Raw genomic sequence first — 17,977 nt, forward strand, 5'->3', positions numbered from 1 at the left:
TTTTATTATACTTGTTGATTTCCCTTCGTTAAATCCTTTTATTCTTTTTCCGAAATGATTTTTTAAGTCTTCTATTGTTGCACACTCATTGTTTTCTAGGTTTCTGATTTTTTCGTTTACTTCTTTTATTTCTTCTAATTGCTTATTACTCAATTGTTTGTAATCTTCTATCACTTCTTTTAATTTTTTATTTTGTTGTTTTCGATGTTCTAGATCATTATCTTGTTTTTCTTCTAGTTTTTGTATTTTTTCTAGATTTGATCTCCAAGTTTTTCTATCATAATTTTTCAGTTAATTTATTTATGGTTTCAGTTTGATGTTTTACTGTTATTAATACGTCATCAAGTCCTTGTAATTTATCAAGTTCATCTAATACTTCTATGTTATTTTTTATTCCAGATATATTTCTTTGTATTTTTTCCAATATTTTCAATTGAATCTATAATTTTATCTAATTTCTCTTGCACTAATCTATTTATTTTAATTTGGTTTATTGATATGCTGCCAATTATTTATGTTTGATTATTTAGTATTCCACATATTATTCTCAACGAATGACTTATTTTATGGTCTTCTCTTATATTTGCTCCCATTGTATATTCAGTGTTTTCCATCATATTTCTTTCTAATGATATAATTATTTCTTTATAAGGTATTCCTTGTATAGAATATAATTCTGGGTGATATTCGATAGTTTGATCTATAAATTCATCCATTTTATAAATTTATTAGACTTTCTATTATCTTAATTTCTTCAATCTTTTTATTTATTAATTTTCCTTCTTCTTCTGAATATTCTAATGCTCGTCCTTTATTCTTATTTACAATTGCACATAATAATTTTAGGTGCTCTCGTTTTTGTTCTTTAATTTTTTCAAATTAATTACTTTCGTTTTAGGATTTTGCTAGCTCTAATACCATTTTTTTGAAACTGAGGAGACAATAGTGGAGGAATCAATCAACAAGTTTTTTGAACCAAAAATTTGTTCGATTTCTTATTTCACTCTGCCTCTCAAGAGAGTTTTACACCCATATTTATAGTACCTATATCATAAAGACATAACTATTTTACAGGACGCATGGCTCATTGTTTGTCCACTCTTTTATTATATTGTGGAATCTTATCTTCCACCATTATTTATGCAAGTAGCTACATTTCTTCACGTGATTGCTTGCTGTTGGCTGTCTACTTTATGTTAATTGATTCCTCCACTATTGTCTCCTTAGTCTCTTCAATCACTTCATCTTCTGATGCTTCATCTCTGGTTCCGCCAAGCTTTACTTCAAACTGTGTTTTTAAGCAATTCACACATTAACTGATGATACCTTGGGCATTTGACGAGAGTATTGTCCCATATTCTGAAAACAAAAGGACCTATTTCCTCTTTGATTGGTGTTTCTTCAGTCGTACTGGTCAGTAATAATGTTGAGTCGCTCTTGTAGTTGAGGCGATAATTGTTGCTTAAATAGAGGATTTTTCTGAGCTTTCCGATTGTTAATTCGGTATCTACTCGAATCCTGTCTTCATTGGTGTATTCGATGTTTTCAGGATCGTCTGTTGTTGGATATTTTCCATTACTTATTCCCATAATAATTACTTTTGATGCGGGACAGCTAACTCCTGTTTCTCCTATCTCGGTTACTTGGAATTCCGGGTAATTAATGTAGTATTGCATAAATACTTCTTTATTTTTCGCATATCTTGTAAAATACCGGGAGACGGCTGTTTTTAGGCCTTGATGAAAGTATTTTAGTTGTTGCTCAGGGTTTTTGGATATTTGAGGTATATCGTCATATTTTTCGCAATTGAATTCAAATGCTCTTTTTACTCTTTTAATTTCTTGACTTTGAATACATAAGGTTCTTACTTATTCTCTTTGTGTTCGTATTAATCCTCCAAAAGAGTCAGATATTATTTTTTTGTCTATATTTTCTTTAAATAATTATGTTATGTTTAACGGGGATGGTAGGTTTTGTATAAACACCTCCATGATTAACTGTAAATCGTAGTAATTATTTTCGTATTAGCATATTAATTCATCCATGTATTGCATATTGCATATTTCTATATTATTTAATATGTGTCTTACTTTTGCTAGTTGTTCTTCATCTTCGTTAGTTATTTCTTTCTCTGACAGGTTTATACCTCCTAAGAATTGTTTATTTAATTGTTCAACCACAGTAAAAAGATTTCTTGATGATTTCTAAAATTTTCTACTTGGATATTATTAGCATCTTTCATTCCAGCAAGATATGGGAATACAATTCCTGTTGTATTATATATTAAATGATTTAAATAATTTTCAGCATTTATTTTCTGAATGGTTTCATTTAACTGTAACTGCATTTCTTTTTCAGCGACCCAAGTGTGTAATATAATTTTCTCTTCTTGGTGATTAACACAATCAAGATCCAAGAAGTCGTTATATTTTACTGGTTTTTGTTTAAATTGTTGATATTCTTCGAACTTTTCTGTTTCGGATCTAAAATATCCTCGTTTATTTTTATAACTATCGTCAATTTTTATGGTTGGTTTTTGATCAATAAGTTCGTGTTGTTTACTGGTTCCTTCGCCTTCTACGGGATTTAAAAAAGGAACAAATGGTTCTTCTTCTGATGAAGAGGAATGATCAATTATTATTTCGTTTTGTTCAAGTTGTTGAGGGTTGTCTATTAGAGTAATATTTTTAGTCTCTTAATTCTTCCATGTGTTCATCCATTTATCGTAAGTAGTTATGTGCATGTTTTTCCCTTTTTTATCGTCTAACTCTTATTATATTTGTCGATTGCCCTTCGCTAAATCCTTTTATTCTTTTTCCGAAATGATTTTTGAAGTCTTCTATTGTTGCACACTCATTGTTTTCTAGGTTTCTGATTTTTTCGTTTAATTATTTTATTTCTTCTAATTGCTTATTACTCAATTGTTTTTAATCTTCTATCACTTCTTTAAATTCTTTATTTTGTTGTTTTCGATGTTCTAGATCATTATCTTGTTTTTCTTCTAGTTTTGTATTTTTTTAGTACTATTTTTATTTGGTCTCCAAGTTTTTCTATCATAACTTTTCAGTTAATTTATTTACGGTTTCTGTTAGATGTTTTACTGTTATTAATACGTCATCAAGTCCTTGTAATTTATCAAGTTCATCTAATACTTCTATGTTATTTTTTTTTCCAGATATATCTCTTTGTATTTTTCCAATTTTGTCAGTTGAATCTATAATTTTATCTAATTTTTCTTGCACTAATCTATTTATAAGGTATTCCTGGTATAGAATATAATTCTGGGTGATATTCGATAATTTGATCTATAAATTCATCCATTTTATAAATTTATTCAACTTTCTATTATCTTAATTTCTTCAAACTTTTTATTTATTAATTTTCCTTCTTCTTCTGAATATTCTACTGCTCGTCCTTTATTCTTATTTACAATTGCACATAATAATTTTAGGTGCTCTCGTTTTTGTTCTTTAATTTTTTCAAATTTATTACTTTCGTTTTTGGATTTTGTTAGCACTGATACCAATTTGTTCTCAAATTTTTTCTTATAATTTTGACTTAGTTTTTTCATAGTTTATTATCTAATGTTGTTATGGACCGTTCTAATTTATTTAGTTTATGATTAATTTGTTGTAATTCATATGAACTACTAATTGAATTTCTTCTTTCCTTGATGGTTCTGTTTCTAGTAATTCTTGATGCACTAGAACTAGGCTCCAAAAACTTTATTTGTGGAGTATATGTCTTATTTTGATTGCTTATATTTTTCTTTGGTATAAACTTAACTGTTGTTGTTTCCTTAAACAGGTTTTCAAGATAAATATTTTTTTTTTGCGAATTCAATACTATGCGTGGATGAAGATAAGGCGTATCCAACAGCATATGTAATTGATAACGGATGATCTCCGTCTTCCAAAAGATCATGTCGTTGAAAATCGTAGATAATTCCAATAGAATTATTAAGGTTTTTTGTTGTTAATGGTATGCCATATTGGCAAACCACGTTAAATTTAACAACTGAATGTTTTAAATTACTATATACTATTCCGATCATTTTGTCATTTTCGTCTTTGTCAGTTACCACTAATCTAATTGGAGAATCGATATTCTTTTTAAATGTTGACCTTACTATTATTTGACTTCTTACTATGTGTATATATGATATTTTTTCTTGATGACTTGGTTTCATTTTACTTATCTTTTAGTTTATAGCTTCAGATGAAATTACTGGTAATGTAAATTCTCAGCGAGTTGATTCAATTGGTAAAGGAAATTCTCGTATAAATTTTCCAAAGTACAATACATTTTTTTATTTTTTAATATTTCTGATAACCTAATTCTACGTACGTCTTGATCATTCTTTAACGGTATCTTCTATTTTTTGTATTTATAGTTCTACAGGGCATTCACGAGTGAAGCGTGAATCGTCTCCATGGTTTTATCCTGGGACTCTATATTCGTACAGTCCCGTCTCACTACGGAGCGAATATAAAAAGTTAAGGAAAGAGATATCATATCTCGACTCCATGATCGTTTATGAAAACGTTTTCCATTTCGGTTTCATTTCGCTTATTCAATCGTTTCTTTCCTTAACATCTCGCATTTATTATATCGTTTATTTGATTCGGTTTCCCGGCTTCTACAATCTTAACTCTTTATCGCTTTATATCTAAAGCTTTTAATCGAGTTGAATACGATTTATAAAACGGATTTTTTTCAAGGATTTGAAAACGGTTCTTCAAACGATTTTGCGATTTGCTCTGTAGCACTTCCGCGAAACGTTTCTTACTTATCTCAAAACGGTTTGCATTTTTCTCTCTAGCACTACTGTAACGTTTTTGATCTACGTTTTTTGTTTTATTGAAACGATGTTTGCGATTAGATATTTGCTTATCCGCGAAGCGTTTCTTATTTCTTCTTTAAACGGGTTTGCGGTTTGCTTATAGCACCATCCGCGAAACGTTTAACATACATTGTTATTCAAAACGTTTTGTGTTCGAATCGTTTCCACGAACACTTCATAAAGCGAGTTTGTGAAACGATCTAAAGTCTACACCAACGGTTTCTGCAAATGCTTTAAGCGAGTTTGCAAAACGTTTTTGCAGACTTAAATCGATATGATTTGGTTCAGACACCAAAAATGACAATCGATTTAGACTATTATTTTATTTTTATTTTTTATTTAAAGTAATAATCTGTTATTTGTTGATTGGAGTACTGATCCACTTTATTGTTTTCTTAACAGAAACAAAAAAATGACGGATGCAAACAACACCCCCATTGACACCACCATCAATCAAACTCCACTCAACATGTCAGCATCTGATGCAACTGTGACAACTGTTGGAACCATTGCGGACACAACATCAACATCTGCTCCATTGGCAAATGTTACCGATGATACCACACGCCGTAGCCTTTTCGGTGCTGGTCTTTATCAAACTGGTTCAGCTACAGGAACCTCAAGTGGTCCGGTTGTGGTTACAACTCCTCCGTCTGTGCCGAGTGTGTTCACTCAAGGACTGATGCCAGAAAAGTTTGATGGCAAAGGCTTCAAAACGTGGCAGAAGAAGATGATGTTCTTCCTAAAAACGATGAAGCTGGACAAGTTCATCCAGGAGGATAAGTCCCTTGTCCCTTACGCGGATTGATGATGTGCACACTCTCGCAAGTGTTGAAATTTGGGTGCATTCTGACTTTGTCTGCAAAGGCTACATTTTGGGTCGCCTCATTGACCCATTGTAACGTGTCTACTTTGACATTCCAACGGCGAAGGAGCTATGGAGATCACTTGACAAGAAGTACAGAGGTGAGGACGTTGGCTGCCAGAAGTATGTGGTTGCAAAATTCCATGACTTCAAAATGGTGGATTCAAAACCCATCATGGATCAGGTGGAAGCGTTTCAGCTCATTTGCCATGAAATCGCTGCTGAAGGGATGTCCATCTACGAGACATTCACAACTCTCAGCTTCATTGAAAATCTTCCTCCAAGCTATGCAGATTTCAAGAACTACCTGAAGCACAAGAAGAAGAAGATGGTCCTTGAGGAGCTTATCATGAGGCTTCAGATGGAATCCAGGAACCGAATTGCTGACAAGATCAATGCTAAGGAGCATAGTTTCAACATGGCTGAGCACAAAGGCAAAGGAAAGGCACACGTCCGTTCTCCTGCAAAGCTTTCCAAAACTGCTGAAGCACTGAAGGCTTCTGACAAGATCAATGCTAAGGAGCATAGTTTCAACATGGCTGAGCACAAAGGCAAAGGAAAGGCACACGTCCGTTCTCCTGCAAAGCCTTCCAAAACTGCTGCAGCACTGAAGGCTTCTGGGAAAAACTTCAAGAACAAAGGCATTGAAATCAATGCGAATGTGGAGAAATTCAAGGGGAAATGTCACTACTGCAACAAAGTGGGACACAAGACTGCTGAGTGTCGCAGGAAGATCAAGGATGAGAAGGCTCAGGCGAATCTCACTGAAGAGGATCTGGTTGCAATGGTGACTGAGGTCAACATGGTTGAAGGCAACAACCCCAGGGAATGGTGGTATGACACAGGAGCAACCACCCACATTTGCACCGATAGGGCGATGTTCAGCACCTATCAGAAAAGCAAGACTCAGGAGAAGCTGTTCATGGGGAATACTGCAGTCTCCAAGATTGAAGGCCGCGGCGATGTGGTTTTGAAGATGACATCTTGATGTGAAGTCACTCTGAAAAATGTGACGCATGTGCCTGACATGAGGAAGAACCTGGTCTTGGGAACCTTTCTCAGCAAGAATGGATTCGCCACAAGTCTTGAGGCGGATAAGCTCGTGATTAGGAAGAATGGGATGTATTTGGAAAAGGGGTATGTTAAGGATGGACATGTCAAGATGAATGTAATGACAGTCCCTCCGAAAGTTGTAGCTCCAAAAGTTTCAACGAATAAGAAGCCAATTGCTTATTTGGTTGAGTCTTTTAATATATGGCATGAAAGATTATGCCATGTAAATAATAAATCTATACGAAGATTAATGAATTTAAATTTAATTCCCAAATTTAAAACAAGTAAACAAAAATGTGGAGTATGCGTACAGGCTAAACTCACAAAACCACCCTCACCTCGTGTTGAAAGAACTAATAAACCTCTAGATTTAATTCACACTGATTTATTTGATTTAAAATACATGCCAACTAGAGGTGGAAAAAGTACTTTGTGAACTTCATAGACGACTGCACAAAATATTATTATGTTTATCTTTTACATATAAAAGATGAAATCTTAGAAAAATTCAAAGAATTTAAACTCGAGGTCGAAAATCAGTTTAAAACAACTATTAAGGTAGTTAGAAGCGACAGAGGAGACGAGTATGATGGTCCATTCAATTCATTTTGTAAGGAACATGGAATAATCCATCAAACTACAGCCCCTTATTCACCAGAATCTAATGGAGTTGCTGAACGAAAAAATCGAACTCTTAAAGAGATGATGAATGCAATGTTGCAGGAATTTGGGTCACCCCAGAACATGTGGGGGGAAGCGTTGCTTACCACTAATTATATCCTCAACAAGATTCCACACAAAATAACTTGCAAAATACCATATGAATTATGAAAGGTAATTTACCTTCGTATAAATACCTCAAAGTGTGGGGGTGCTTGGCAAAAGTTGCGGTACCGCCACCAAAGAAGGTCACTATTGGACCTAAAATAGTGGATTGCATTTTAATCGGATATGCACATAACAGTACTACATATTGATTTCTGGTACATAAATCTGAAATATCAGACATCCATAAAGATTCAGTCACGGAGTCTAGAAATGCATCTTTCTTCGAAAATATTTTTCCATACAAGGAAAAACAAAATTCAAAACGAACTCGAGAAGAAAGAGACAACGACAATGACTCAAAAATTGAGACAAACGTTGAAGTTTCTATAAATGATATTTCAGAAAATGAAGAAAAAGATGAACCTCGGAGAAGCAAAAGAGCTCGAAAAGAGAAATCTTTTGGTGATGATTTCCTAATGGCATTTCTAGTAGAAAATGTTCCAAAAACTTTGGCAGAAGCTATGGCTTCACCCGAAGCTCCGTTTTGGAACGAAGCTGTCAAAAGTGAATTCGATTCTATCATGCAAAATCATACATGGTACGTAACGGATTTATCATGGCTGCAAAGCATTAGGTAATAGATGGATAATGACACGAAAACCTGGTGGAAAATATAAAGCTAGGCTTGTAGTTCAAGGGTTCTGACAAAAGGAAGGCTTTGACTATTTTGGTACATATTCCCCAGTAACCAGAATAACATCTTTAAGGTCGATGATAGCTATCGCAGCCTTAAGAGACTTAGAAATCCATCAAATGGATGTAAAAATAGCTTTTCTAAATGGTGATTTAGAAGAAGAAATTTATATGAAACAACCTCAGGGTCATGTCATTCCTGAATGGGATTGTAGAATTTGGTTCAGTAAAAGCTTCGACACAGACATGTTTATATAGTTGGAGAAAGAGAGGAAGTTGGAATTATCAAGAGTGGTGAAACAGAAGAACATGCAGAAAGTTAAAGCGATGAAGAATTTGAAGAGACAGAGGAGAAGGCTTGCCACAAAAATAATTTTTTGAGAAATAGGTTTGACGTGCCAAAACAACTCTATCTTATTGGCTGATTTTTTGGGCTGGCGTGGATAGCCTCAATGGTCTAGTTCAACCAAATATTGGGATCATTTTAATTATAACTTTTATAATTGATTTTTTGTCTATTAAATAATTTTTAATCAGTTATTTTTTTCGTCTATTGGTAAATCAGTAGAAAAATGACCTGCAAACACAATAATTTTCAAATGTTATATTAGTTTTACAAAAATTTTAACATGCTTGCAACCGCAACCATCTGTCTTTACAAACTTCGCATACGCAACTGCTGGCGTTTGAACCAGGTCTTAAATGGTGATCTTAATTAATATCTTTCAAAGTTTAAAATTTAACGATTTGTAAAGTATTAGTTTCTATAGATTAATGAGAGTCTAGGCATTAACAAAAAAAATGTTTATTTTGTATTATATTAGATATCTTAGCCTTTATTTATTATAATTTTTTTATGAACTACCAAAAGAATATCCAAAAAATAGCACAAACAATTCTGAACTTACACTACTAGTACTAGGGCTGGGCAAAAAATCCGAACCCGAAAAACCAAACCGAACCCGATCCAAAAAAGTAGCATCGAACCCGAACCGAAATTGATTAAATATCCGAACGGGTTCAAAATTTCGGTATTTAAAGAACCGAAACCGAACCCGATCCGAACCGAAATATTTTGGATACCCGAATGTATCCGAAATAAATTTATATACTTAAATATATACATTATTTTTATATATAATGTATATTAAAAATATTAAAAATATATAAGATACCTTTAAGTTTTCCAAAATACTCGGAAAATATATGCAAATAGTCAAAAGTAAATGTTTAAAATAGCTAAAGTATACTAAAAACACCAAAATAGTTAAATATCTATTGATTCTTTATCCAAATATTCAAAGAAAACCAATTTATATGTTAAATTAAGGTATTTTGACATATATGTTATGAAAATTTATATGTAATATATTATCTTTCTTATAGATTTTGAAAATTTAAAGTATATAATGAATTTTGAAAACTTAAAAACATTTTAAATGGGTTATCCGAACCCGAACCGAACCCGTAAAGATCCGAACCGAACCCGAACCAAAATTTAGAAATATCCGAATGGGGCTGAAATCTTTGACCCCGAAAACCCGAAACCCGAATGGACTAAACCGAAACCCGAATGGGTACCCGAACGCCCAGCCCTAACTAGTACACACAAACTTAGAGACAGTGTCGGTCCGGATCTGAATGGCCCCCAAAAGCGTATAAAAAAATCTGACCCCCCTCCGTTATAATTTTTTCGCATTTTCGATATGTAATCAGAACCATGCAAAATATCATTGTATCCCTTTAATATTCTAGTGATATCATTGATAACTCAATTTATCATGAACATACTCGGGCAAACTAATTTTCTATGAGCTTCAGTTTTTAAATACAGCAACTAAAGTTGGAAGTACCAACAATATACGGTAAAAAATCCTTTGTAGATAGAAATCATACGTCAACTTGTAACACGTTATGATATTTCTAAAATAAAAATCAGAAATAGAACCTAATTCATAATAGTTTTATGTTTGTTTAGAATTTAGGAAATTTCTATTGTCATTTTTTTATAAATTCTTAAAACAGATTACAACAATCACAAAAAATATTGAAAATAAAACTTAACATGGAAAATTGGGAGATGGAACAACAACTAATAGCAGATGTTACAAATATTTCAAAAATAAATAGTTTTAAGAGTTAATTTAATATTTATTTTATACTTTATATTCAATAAATAAAAGTAACTACGATAGTTAAAAAAATAATAAGATTCTTCATAAAAAGAATAAAGTAAAATCCTTGTCATCATTATCAAAAGAAGAAAAGGAAGAGAAGGACAAAAAATAGAAGACGTAAGAAAATCAAAAATCAAGTACGCAAACAACTACACTGTTGAGAACTGTTAGCTTTTGGTGCCTCTAATTTGTTTATAATCTTTGGCGTCTAAAACCTTTACGGGTTTGAATAATTTTAGACCGGAAGCAATTTAATATCTAAAACCAGAATATTTTTTATGTCATAAGTATTGGTAGGTAACCGAACCCAGCATATCTATCTTTCTTGTTTGCATCATTAACTACTGGACTACATTAGGATTTCATAAATAAATGGCCGATAATTTACTAAAACAAGTGAAGACCGGAAGCCTAAGCATCCATGGATTCCCCTCAAGGCCGCTACTGACCAGCCCAGATAAATTGATGTTGAAGATAATATAACTACATTAGTCACACATTCCACTTTGATGTTATTTGATTTAACTGATTTAGACCAAATTAGATTGATCTTAAGACTAATTTAAACTGATTTCTAGGATTTAAACTATTTTTTGTGTGGAATGTTGATATTTTGGATAAAAATAATTTTCAACGTGAAAAACAAATCATGATTGGCTTTGAACTAAAAAAAAAACAGTTTGAGATGAGAACTGTAAGGTAAACCACATGATGCGATCTCCTCAATGCCATATTACACCACATTGCACAGAACTGTTTTGTTTGCGTCCAATTGACATCAGACCCTAGCCCTAGTTATTTTTTCTTGGAATTAACGTAAAAGAAAACGAAAAGAAAAGGAATTAATGATTAGAAAGATTGAAATAGGTCTTGTTATGAATTAGATGAGGATGTATGAGTTGCAGAAACAGGAGCAGGAGTAGTAGTGTCAGTATTAGTAGTATCATCAACAACCTCTATAGGCTTAGCCAAGAACTCTAGTGCTGTGACCACATCTCCCATGTATGGCCTAGTCTCTGCTTCTTCTTGCAAACACATTGTCGCAATCGCTAGAGCTTGATGCAATCCTTTTAATGGGTAATTCCCTTTTAAATTCGGATCCACAATTCGGGTAAACATTCCCCTATCTTTCAACAATGGCTCCGCCTGCAAATGAAACCCAGCAACAAAAAAAACATCTCAATACATTTCTTGCTTCTTAAGCAACAAAAAAACGAGTTCAACAAGACCCTTAATGTAAAGTTAGTACCCAAGAGATCAAGTTCTGTTCTTCGGTTGGTCTATCCCCATCAATAGTTCGCCTCCCGGAAATAACCTCAAGGAGGACAACACCAAAACTGTAGACATCGGATTTAGCAGTGAGTTGACCGGTCATCGCGTATTCGGGAGCACAGTATCCGTATGTTCCCATGACTCTAGTGGACACATGATCTTTGCCTTCAGTTGGTCCAAGCCTAGCTAACCCGAAGTCCGATAGCTTCGAGTTGAAATCTGATTGCAGCAATATGTTTGAAGCTTTGAAATCGCGGTAGATTACAGGAGGGTCTGTATAGTCGTGCAAGTACTCAAGCCCTTTAGCTGCACCGTGCACTATCTTCATTCTCGTGAACCAGTCTAGACTTGGTGCCCCTTCCGGCAAGTCTAATATAACAAAATAAAACTTTAGGTTACAATGTATAAGCTTATAATCATCAAAATGATGTAACATGAAAAAAGTTCACAACTTTTTACCGAATAAATGATCTTCCAAAGACCCATTAGGCATGAATTCATAAACGAGGACTCGTTGGTCGTCTTCAACACAATAGCCAATGAGATTGACTAGGTTTTGATGTTGAGCAAGACTCAATACCATCACTTCTGCAAAGAACTCTCTTGTTCCTTGCAACCCATTGCGGTCAAGCCTCTTTACAGCCACCACCTAAACTTCTCATCATTTAATAAAAACAAAACAAAATTAGCAACTTTATAAACCAATCACGTGCACAACACGCAAATGAGATTATTGAGATTTTGAGAAAAAGACCTGGTTGAGGCTGGTGAGGAAGCCTTTGTAGACTCTTCCGAAACCGCCTTCGCCAATCATACACTCCATGCTGAAATTGTCTGTTGCAGCTATTAGTTCCTTGAACTTGAAGATTTTACCGCTTGTTTTCACGTTACCATATTTCTTTATCTCGTCGGTTATGTACTTCTGCCTAGAGCTTCCTGCATTTGTTCCATAAACATGTTCTTAAACAAAAATAATGATCAAATATTTGAGAAGATTGATTTGTATGAAGAAAGAGACGACGTTTATTGATACCTTTTCCGCGTGAGCGAAAGGTGAAGAGAGCAAAAAGCTTGTTGCTATGGCCTCTATAACCTGTAAGACCTTCATCAAATGAATCTCTAGGCGAGTTAGGTAGTTGTTGTGGATTGCTGAAACAAGGACAGAGCTTCATCATCTTCTTTTCTTTCTTTTTTCTGTTCTTGATTCTCAGACTAAACAAACAGACCCTTTTAATGTAACCCCCAAGGAAAGATTGATCTTGTCTCTTTGACCGAGCCTTTCAGATCCAAACCCTTTCCGGGCAAAATGAATCTGAAAGAAAGATCAGACCTTTCCCAGGAAAATGATGAAGCATGACAAGAGAATTTAAGGGAGGATCACGAAGTATGTTTCTTGTTATATATGAATGTTCCCATGTTTGGATTCTCTCAAATTTGGATAAAAATGATTTATTTTTAGGGTTGTCTTCTCTGTTCGCTTATTTGAAAGAAGCCAACGCGAATCGATTCTTACTAAGAAACATAGTTCGTGCTACGCATGTAAGAAGAAACTTCTGTTATATATGGTCATTATACTATATAAACACATATGTGGCATACGGTTGAGTTTTGACAGGCTAAAACCGTTTCAATGCTTTGACCAATCACACAGATAGATAAGATCAATGCTAAAAATATCTGATCCAGAAACCAAACCTAATAGAGAAAACGTATGACCAAGTTCATGATTCTTTCTGAGAAAAAAAGAACAAACATGAGTAGGCCAGCCTAAAACAGAGTTAGTTGTCCATAGCTGCCAAGATCAATGCTCAAAAGATTACACTATCTCCTATTCCATTCCTGACAAGTAAAGATATTCAGGAGCACCTGTAAAGAGAGACCTTATTTTTCTTTCATTCACTGAGGCAATGCCGCTTCGACTTCATTCCACAACTCAACATTTCTAGTGAACTTCTCCTTAACTTTTGCAATGAGCTTTTTTGGCTTCTTCCACTTTCTCACCCTTCGCAAGTCCATTAACAAGCGACGTCATGATACTAAAACCCGGAACCCAATTCTTCTCCATACTCTCTTTACAACATCCCATCAAGCAAAGCCTTTGCTTCTGCAGAGTTCTTTCCTCTTACACAAACTCTGAATCCGAATGTTAATGAGTGGAAACTCCAACACTAACGCCGCGCTCTATCATCATCTTCAACACTTTCCCAACATCTTCCTTCTTGTCCTCTCTGTAAAACCCAGCAATCATGAGACCAAAGGTGGAACTGGTCGGCTTCATCCCGTTCCTCTCCATCTCCGCAACGATGGAGTAAGACGAGCTAGCTGAACCGGATTCACAAAACACTTTAATCATTCGGTCGTAAGTTTCGAGATCAGGTTCGATTTATTATCTTAATTAAACTTTTACCATACAGAACTTTTTTTTTCAAAATTGTGTATCAAGTTCAAATATACGATAGAAGTATTAACTTGGTGAAAAACATTCTATTTCTTTAAACAGACTAAAAAAAGAGCTTGAATCTAAAATTGAGTATTTTTATTATCTTCTAACCATAATAATATTGGTAGTTAATAATTGATTCTCCTTAGTTTTAATCAGTGTTCTAAAAAGCGGTCTAGACGGCCGCGTAGGCGACGCTTAGGCGCTAGGCGTTATAGGACCGTGGCGATTACTCTTTAAACCGCCTAGATAATTATAATATTATAATAATAAATAATATATAATTTTTTATTCATAAATTATAATAATTAATATATTTTAATATATATTCTTATGAAAATAATTTTTATCATATATAAATAATAGTTTTTACTATTATTAAGTATAAAATATTACATATATTTAATATATTGTTATAATTTATAAACGCCTAAACCGCTTAACTAATAATCTAGGCGTCCGCTTAGTCGTTCTAGGCATTAGGCGTTAGGTCGCCGCCCGATTAGCGCCTAGCACTTTTTTGAACACTGGTTTTAATTGAAACTAAAAAAATCATTTAACCGACCTCAATTACTATCAGTGGCGGTCCCAGGAAAAAAATGACTGGGTTCAAAGAGATCTGTGGGTTCACTAAGGGAGCTTTAACCAAATTTGCCATAGAGTTTTTATGTTTTAGCTTTACAACTTTTATTTATTCTATTTTTTTTGTGGTTTCAATTGAAACCATTTACCTCTGAGTGGGTCCGCCCTGATTACTATCTGAAATTGGTGGTTTTCCAATGATGTAGCTTACAAAATTTGTGTATAGATTAGAAATGGATTCTTGATAGTATAATAGACTGTCTCGTCGAGTATAAAATTTTCTTCCAAGCATATAGTTGTCTGCAGTAACACAGAATAACAATTACTCAAATTATATAGAGATTATTACATCAACAGAAGTCTTGAACCTACTAACAATGAACATTTGAAATTTAATTTTGGCTACCACTTGTTTGTGAAATATTGCTTTGTTTGTTACGAAATGTACAATTTGTTAACTCCAAGGTTTGTGAAATGTTGCGGACAATGTATTGACGATGAAATAGAAATTCCAAATGTCTTGCTTTGCTTTCTTCTCGACAATATTGTTGTTCTGGTTTTGCTTTGTGCTTAGTTTTTTTTTAACACTTAATTTTTTCTCTATTCTATACAGTGTAGATGAACAGAGGAATAACTAAAGGTTGATAACTTTATATTTAATAGTTCACAGACGCTTAAATGGCTATTGGTATGCTGAAGAACATTTGGAAAAAAAAAAGACTGGAAGGCCAGTACCATAATGGTTTTTCAGTATATGTTAATATATGGAAATTTTACTTAGAGGGACACATTTTGACTTTACAACTACATAATTAAGTCACTTTCCACTTGCCACACACATTTTAAGTGTTGAATGTTCATACAATCCTCCAACCACTGTAGAGAGAGAGAAATAGAAAATATCTTTAACAGCGACTCTGATTTTCACGGCAATTCCAGTGACACGAGATGAGTCTCGCTCGAGTCGACTCAGTATTAGAGTTTTGTAGAATCGTTATGTCATATGACGAGAAGCAAGCCATGTTTTCATCACCGGACAAGTAGCTGCGTCACTGGAGTCTTTCTGGACGATGGAGCCACATAAGCATCTTCTTCTCCCTCTACTTCTAGTTCTTGGCAGTGACAAGCAATGATAGAAAAGCATATGTCGTAGCTTTGATTCATTCCACAATTTCTCTGCCTTGTCATCCGATGGTGGCTTAGACGGAGGAGCACCGGCGATGATGATGCAGTTGTGTTCACGTGAGGAAGGAGGTCACATAGTTTGAGGAACTGGATTTCATAACCAGATGTTTCTTCCAGGTTTGAGTCTCAAACAAGGGGAAGGACTTGCATTTCTTAGACACGAAGGTGGCCATGGAAGTGGGAAACGTTTCTCTAATGATGTTATGAAATGGTAAGTTAACTTCTTAGCTTTTGTTACTCTATGAACTCTAATGGTTGATCTTGTTGTTGTGTTGCTTTCTGTTAAAGATTATGAAATCAGTTCTTGTGTAATTGTGTATTCATCGATTCTTATTTAACAAAAAAAAAGTATTCATCGATTCTTGAATGTTTTGTGTTGTGGTGTGCGGCGGTATTGCAGCGCTAATCTCGTCCACAGGCTACCATCCACAAATAACCAGCAATGTGGACATACGTACATACTACATAGTCATGCTCGTCCACAGAAATATATCCACATACACTTAATAATATTATATTATACTATCCAGACATAAGTTAATTTTTGCTTATTTTAGTTTCAAGTTTTTTGGCTGTTTATTATGAATTTACCAAGGATTAAGAATTTCAAGTTCCAGATCTACATCTTTTCGTTGTTATTTTTCTTTCACATGTATCTCCACATTTTGTTTGTTCATACTTTTCCATCCACGTCCACACTTTTTCAGGCATCCAAGTCCACACTTATTTTGTATAAATATAATATAATATATATATATATATGAAAATGAATGTTAAAATATAGAGAATTTTTTAAAAATTTACTGTAACAATTATAATTTTTAATATATCTAAAATTTTAAGCAAAACGAGTGTAAAATTTGAGAAAAACGAGTAAGAGGATGAAAAATATGACACTAAAAATTAATTGAACTACTTTTTTTATTTTTCCGTTGGATCTCTGTATTTCTTTTTCAAAAAGTAAAAGAATTTGGATTGTCTCTTTTGGCACAATCGTCCTAACCAAACATAAATGGTTGGTCATGAGGGTAAGCATGTCTGAAAAAAGGACAGCTGTACAGAAAAAGTGTGTCAAATGTTGAATGTGTCTCTACATGTAAAAACAAACATAAACGTGCCTGATTTGGTAAACAACTCTTAATAAATGTAATACATGTTTCTCTTTATAACGCCCTATGTACAAAAATGTGGTCTGTTTTAATGTCTTCATAATTAAACTGTTCTAGGGAATAAAATTTAGATTAAACTTTGTCCAAAAGCTTTCTAACTTCATGATATTGACCACATTTATAATCCCTATTTGCATTTCAGTGGGTTGGTCTTCTAACTGTGTCACTGTCAGCCTTAGAAAGTAATTAAGTGATGATACCTAAGCAAATTTATTTTGTAATTAATTCAAAATTGAAACTGTGACTATTTAAAAAAATTCTCAAATAATATATATGGAATATATATTCATATCATTCTGTTTATGAGAGTTCAAATCATATGCATGGTTATGGTTGGGACTGCTAATAGGGAAATGATACAAAACCATGTCTGGGTGTGGGGGGTGGGGGGGGGGGGGGAGGGGGGGCGGCTAAATGTAATCAAAATATTTTTTCTTTTCTGGGTCCATATCATATTAAAGCTGTATTATGAGCAACGAAGATTATCTTCACCCACATAAAAGTCTGTCTTGTGTTTTTTTCAGACAAATTGTACATAGCTGGTTACAATGGTACAATCTATTGATGAGTGGTCTTTTCTAATCTGTTAAAGATATTTATAGGTTTGTCTCCATATCCATTTTCAATAGATGAGTTGCCTACTTTCTGTAATCTGATAGACTTGGTAGGGTTGTTTCATTAATATAGTTTATAGTTATTTTTTCTTAAATTAACTTAATTATATAAAACCAACCCAAGAAGAGGACTAATATAGGTATTCTAAGTATTCTCAAATCTTGTTCTCGGATAGAGCCTCGACTCTCAACGATATCAAAAAGAGAACTAATCTAGGTCTTCTAAGAATTAATAGATTACTTGTGCTATACGTAACTACGTAATTACGGCTACACCAACTAGCCTTGGTATGTAGTAGTATATTTAAAGTTGCTT

General features: G+C 33.8%; 2 protein-coding genes across 3 annotated transcripts; one reads left to right on the forward strand and one right to left on the reverse strand.

Annotated features, from left to right (window-relative positions):
• Nucleotides 1–1,238: 1,238 nt before the first annotated feature.
• LOC108828921 (uncharacterized) lies at nucleotides 1,239–9,047 on the forward strand. 2 transcript variants are annotated; one of them, XM_057008583.1, is made up of 3 exons: nucleotides 1,239–1,413; nucleotides 1,550–1,655; nucleotides 3,808–9,047. In XM_057008583.1, exon 3 carries the CDS (start codon nucleotides 5,863–5,865, stop codon nucleotides 6,694–6,696), a length of 834 nt encoding a protein of 277 aa, XP_056864563.1. In that variant the 5' UTR covers nucleotides 1,239–1,413; nucleotides 1,550–1,655; nucleotides 3,808–5,862; the 3' UTR covers nucleotides 6,697–9,047. The 2 variants fall into 2 exon arrangements, with proteins under 2 accessions (XP_056864563.1, XP_056864564.1); XM_057008584.1 differs by having other exon boundaries at nucleotides 1,239–1,655.
• Nucleotides 9,048–11,035: 1,988 nt separating this feature from the next.
• Nucleotides 11,036–13,048, reverse strand: LOC108828920 (probable serine/threonine-protein kinase PBL23). The gene is made up of 5 exons (XM_018602576.2): nucleotides 12,705–13,048; nucleotides 12,426–12,607; nucleotides 12,131–12,320; nucleotides 11,649–12,040; nucleotides 11,036–11,545 (listed from the first exon to the last, which is right to left on the reverse strand). Exons 1-5 carry the CDS (start codon nucleotides 12,844–12,846, stop codon nucleotides 11,273–11,275), a joined length of 1,179 nt encoding a protein of 392 aa, XP_018458078.1. The 5' UTR covers nucleotides 12,847–13,048; the 3' UTR covers nucleotides 11,036–11,272.
• Between the last annotated feature and the right edge of the window lie 4,929 nt (nucleotides 13,049–17,977).

The sequence above is a fragment of the Raphanus sativus genome, chromosome 4 (genome assembly GCF_000801105.2).
Source record: "Raphanus sativus cultivar WK10039 chromosome 4, ASM80110v3, whole genome shotgun sequence".
Classification (NCBI taxonomy): Eukaryota; Viridiplantae; Streptophyta; class Magnoliopsida; order Brassicales; family Brassicaceae; genus Raphanus; species Raphanus sativus.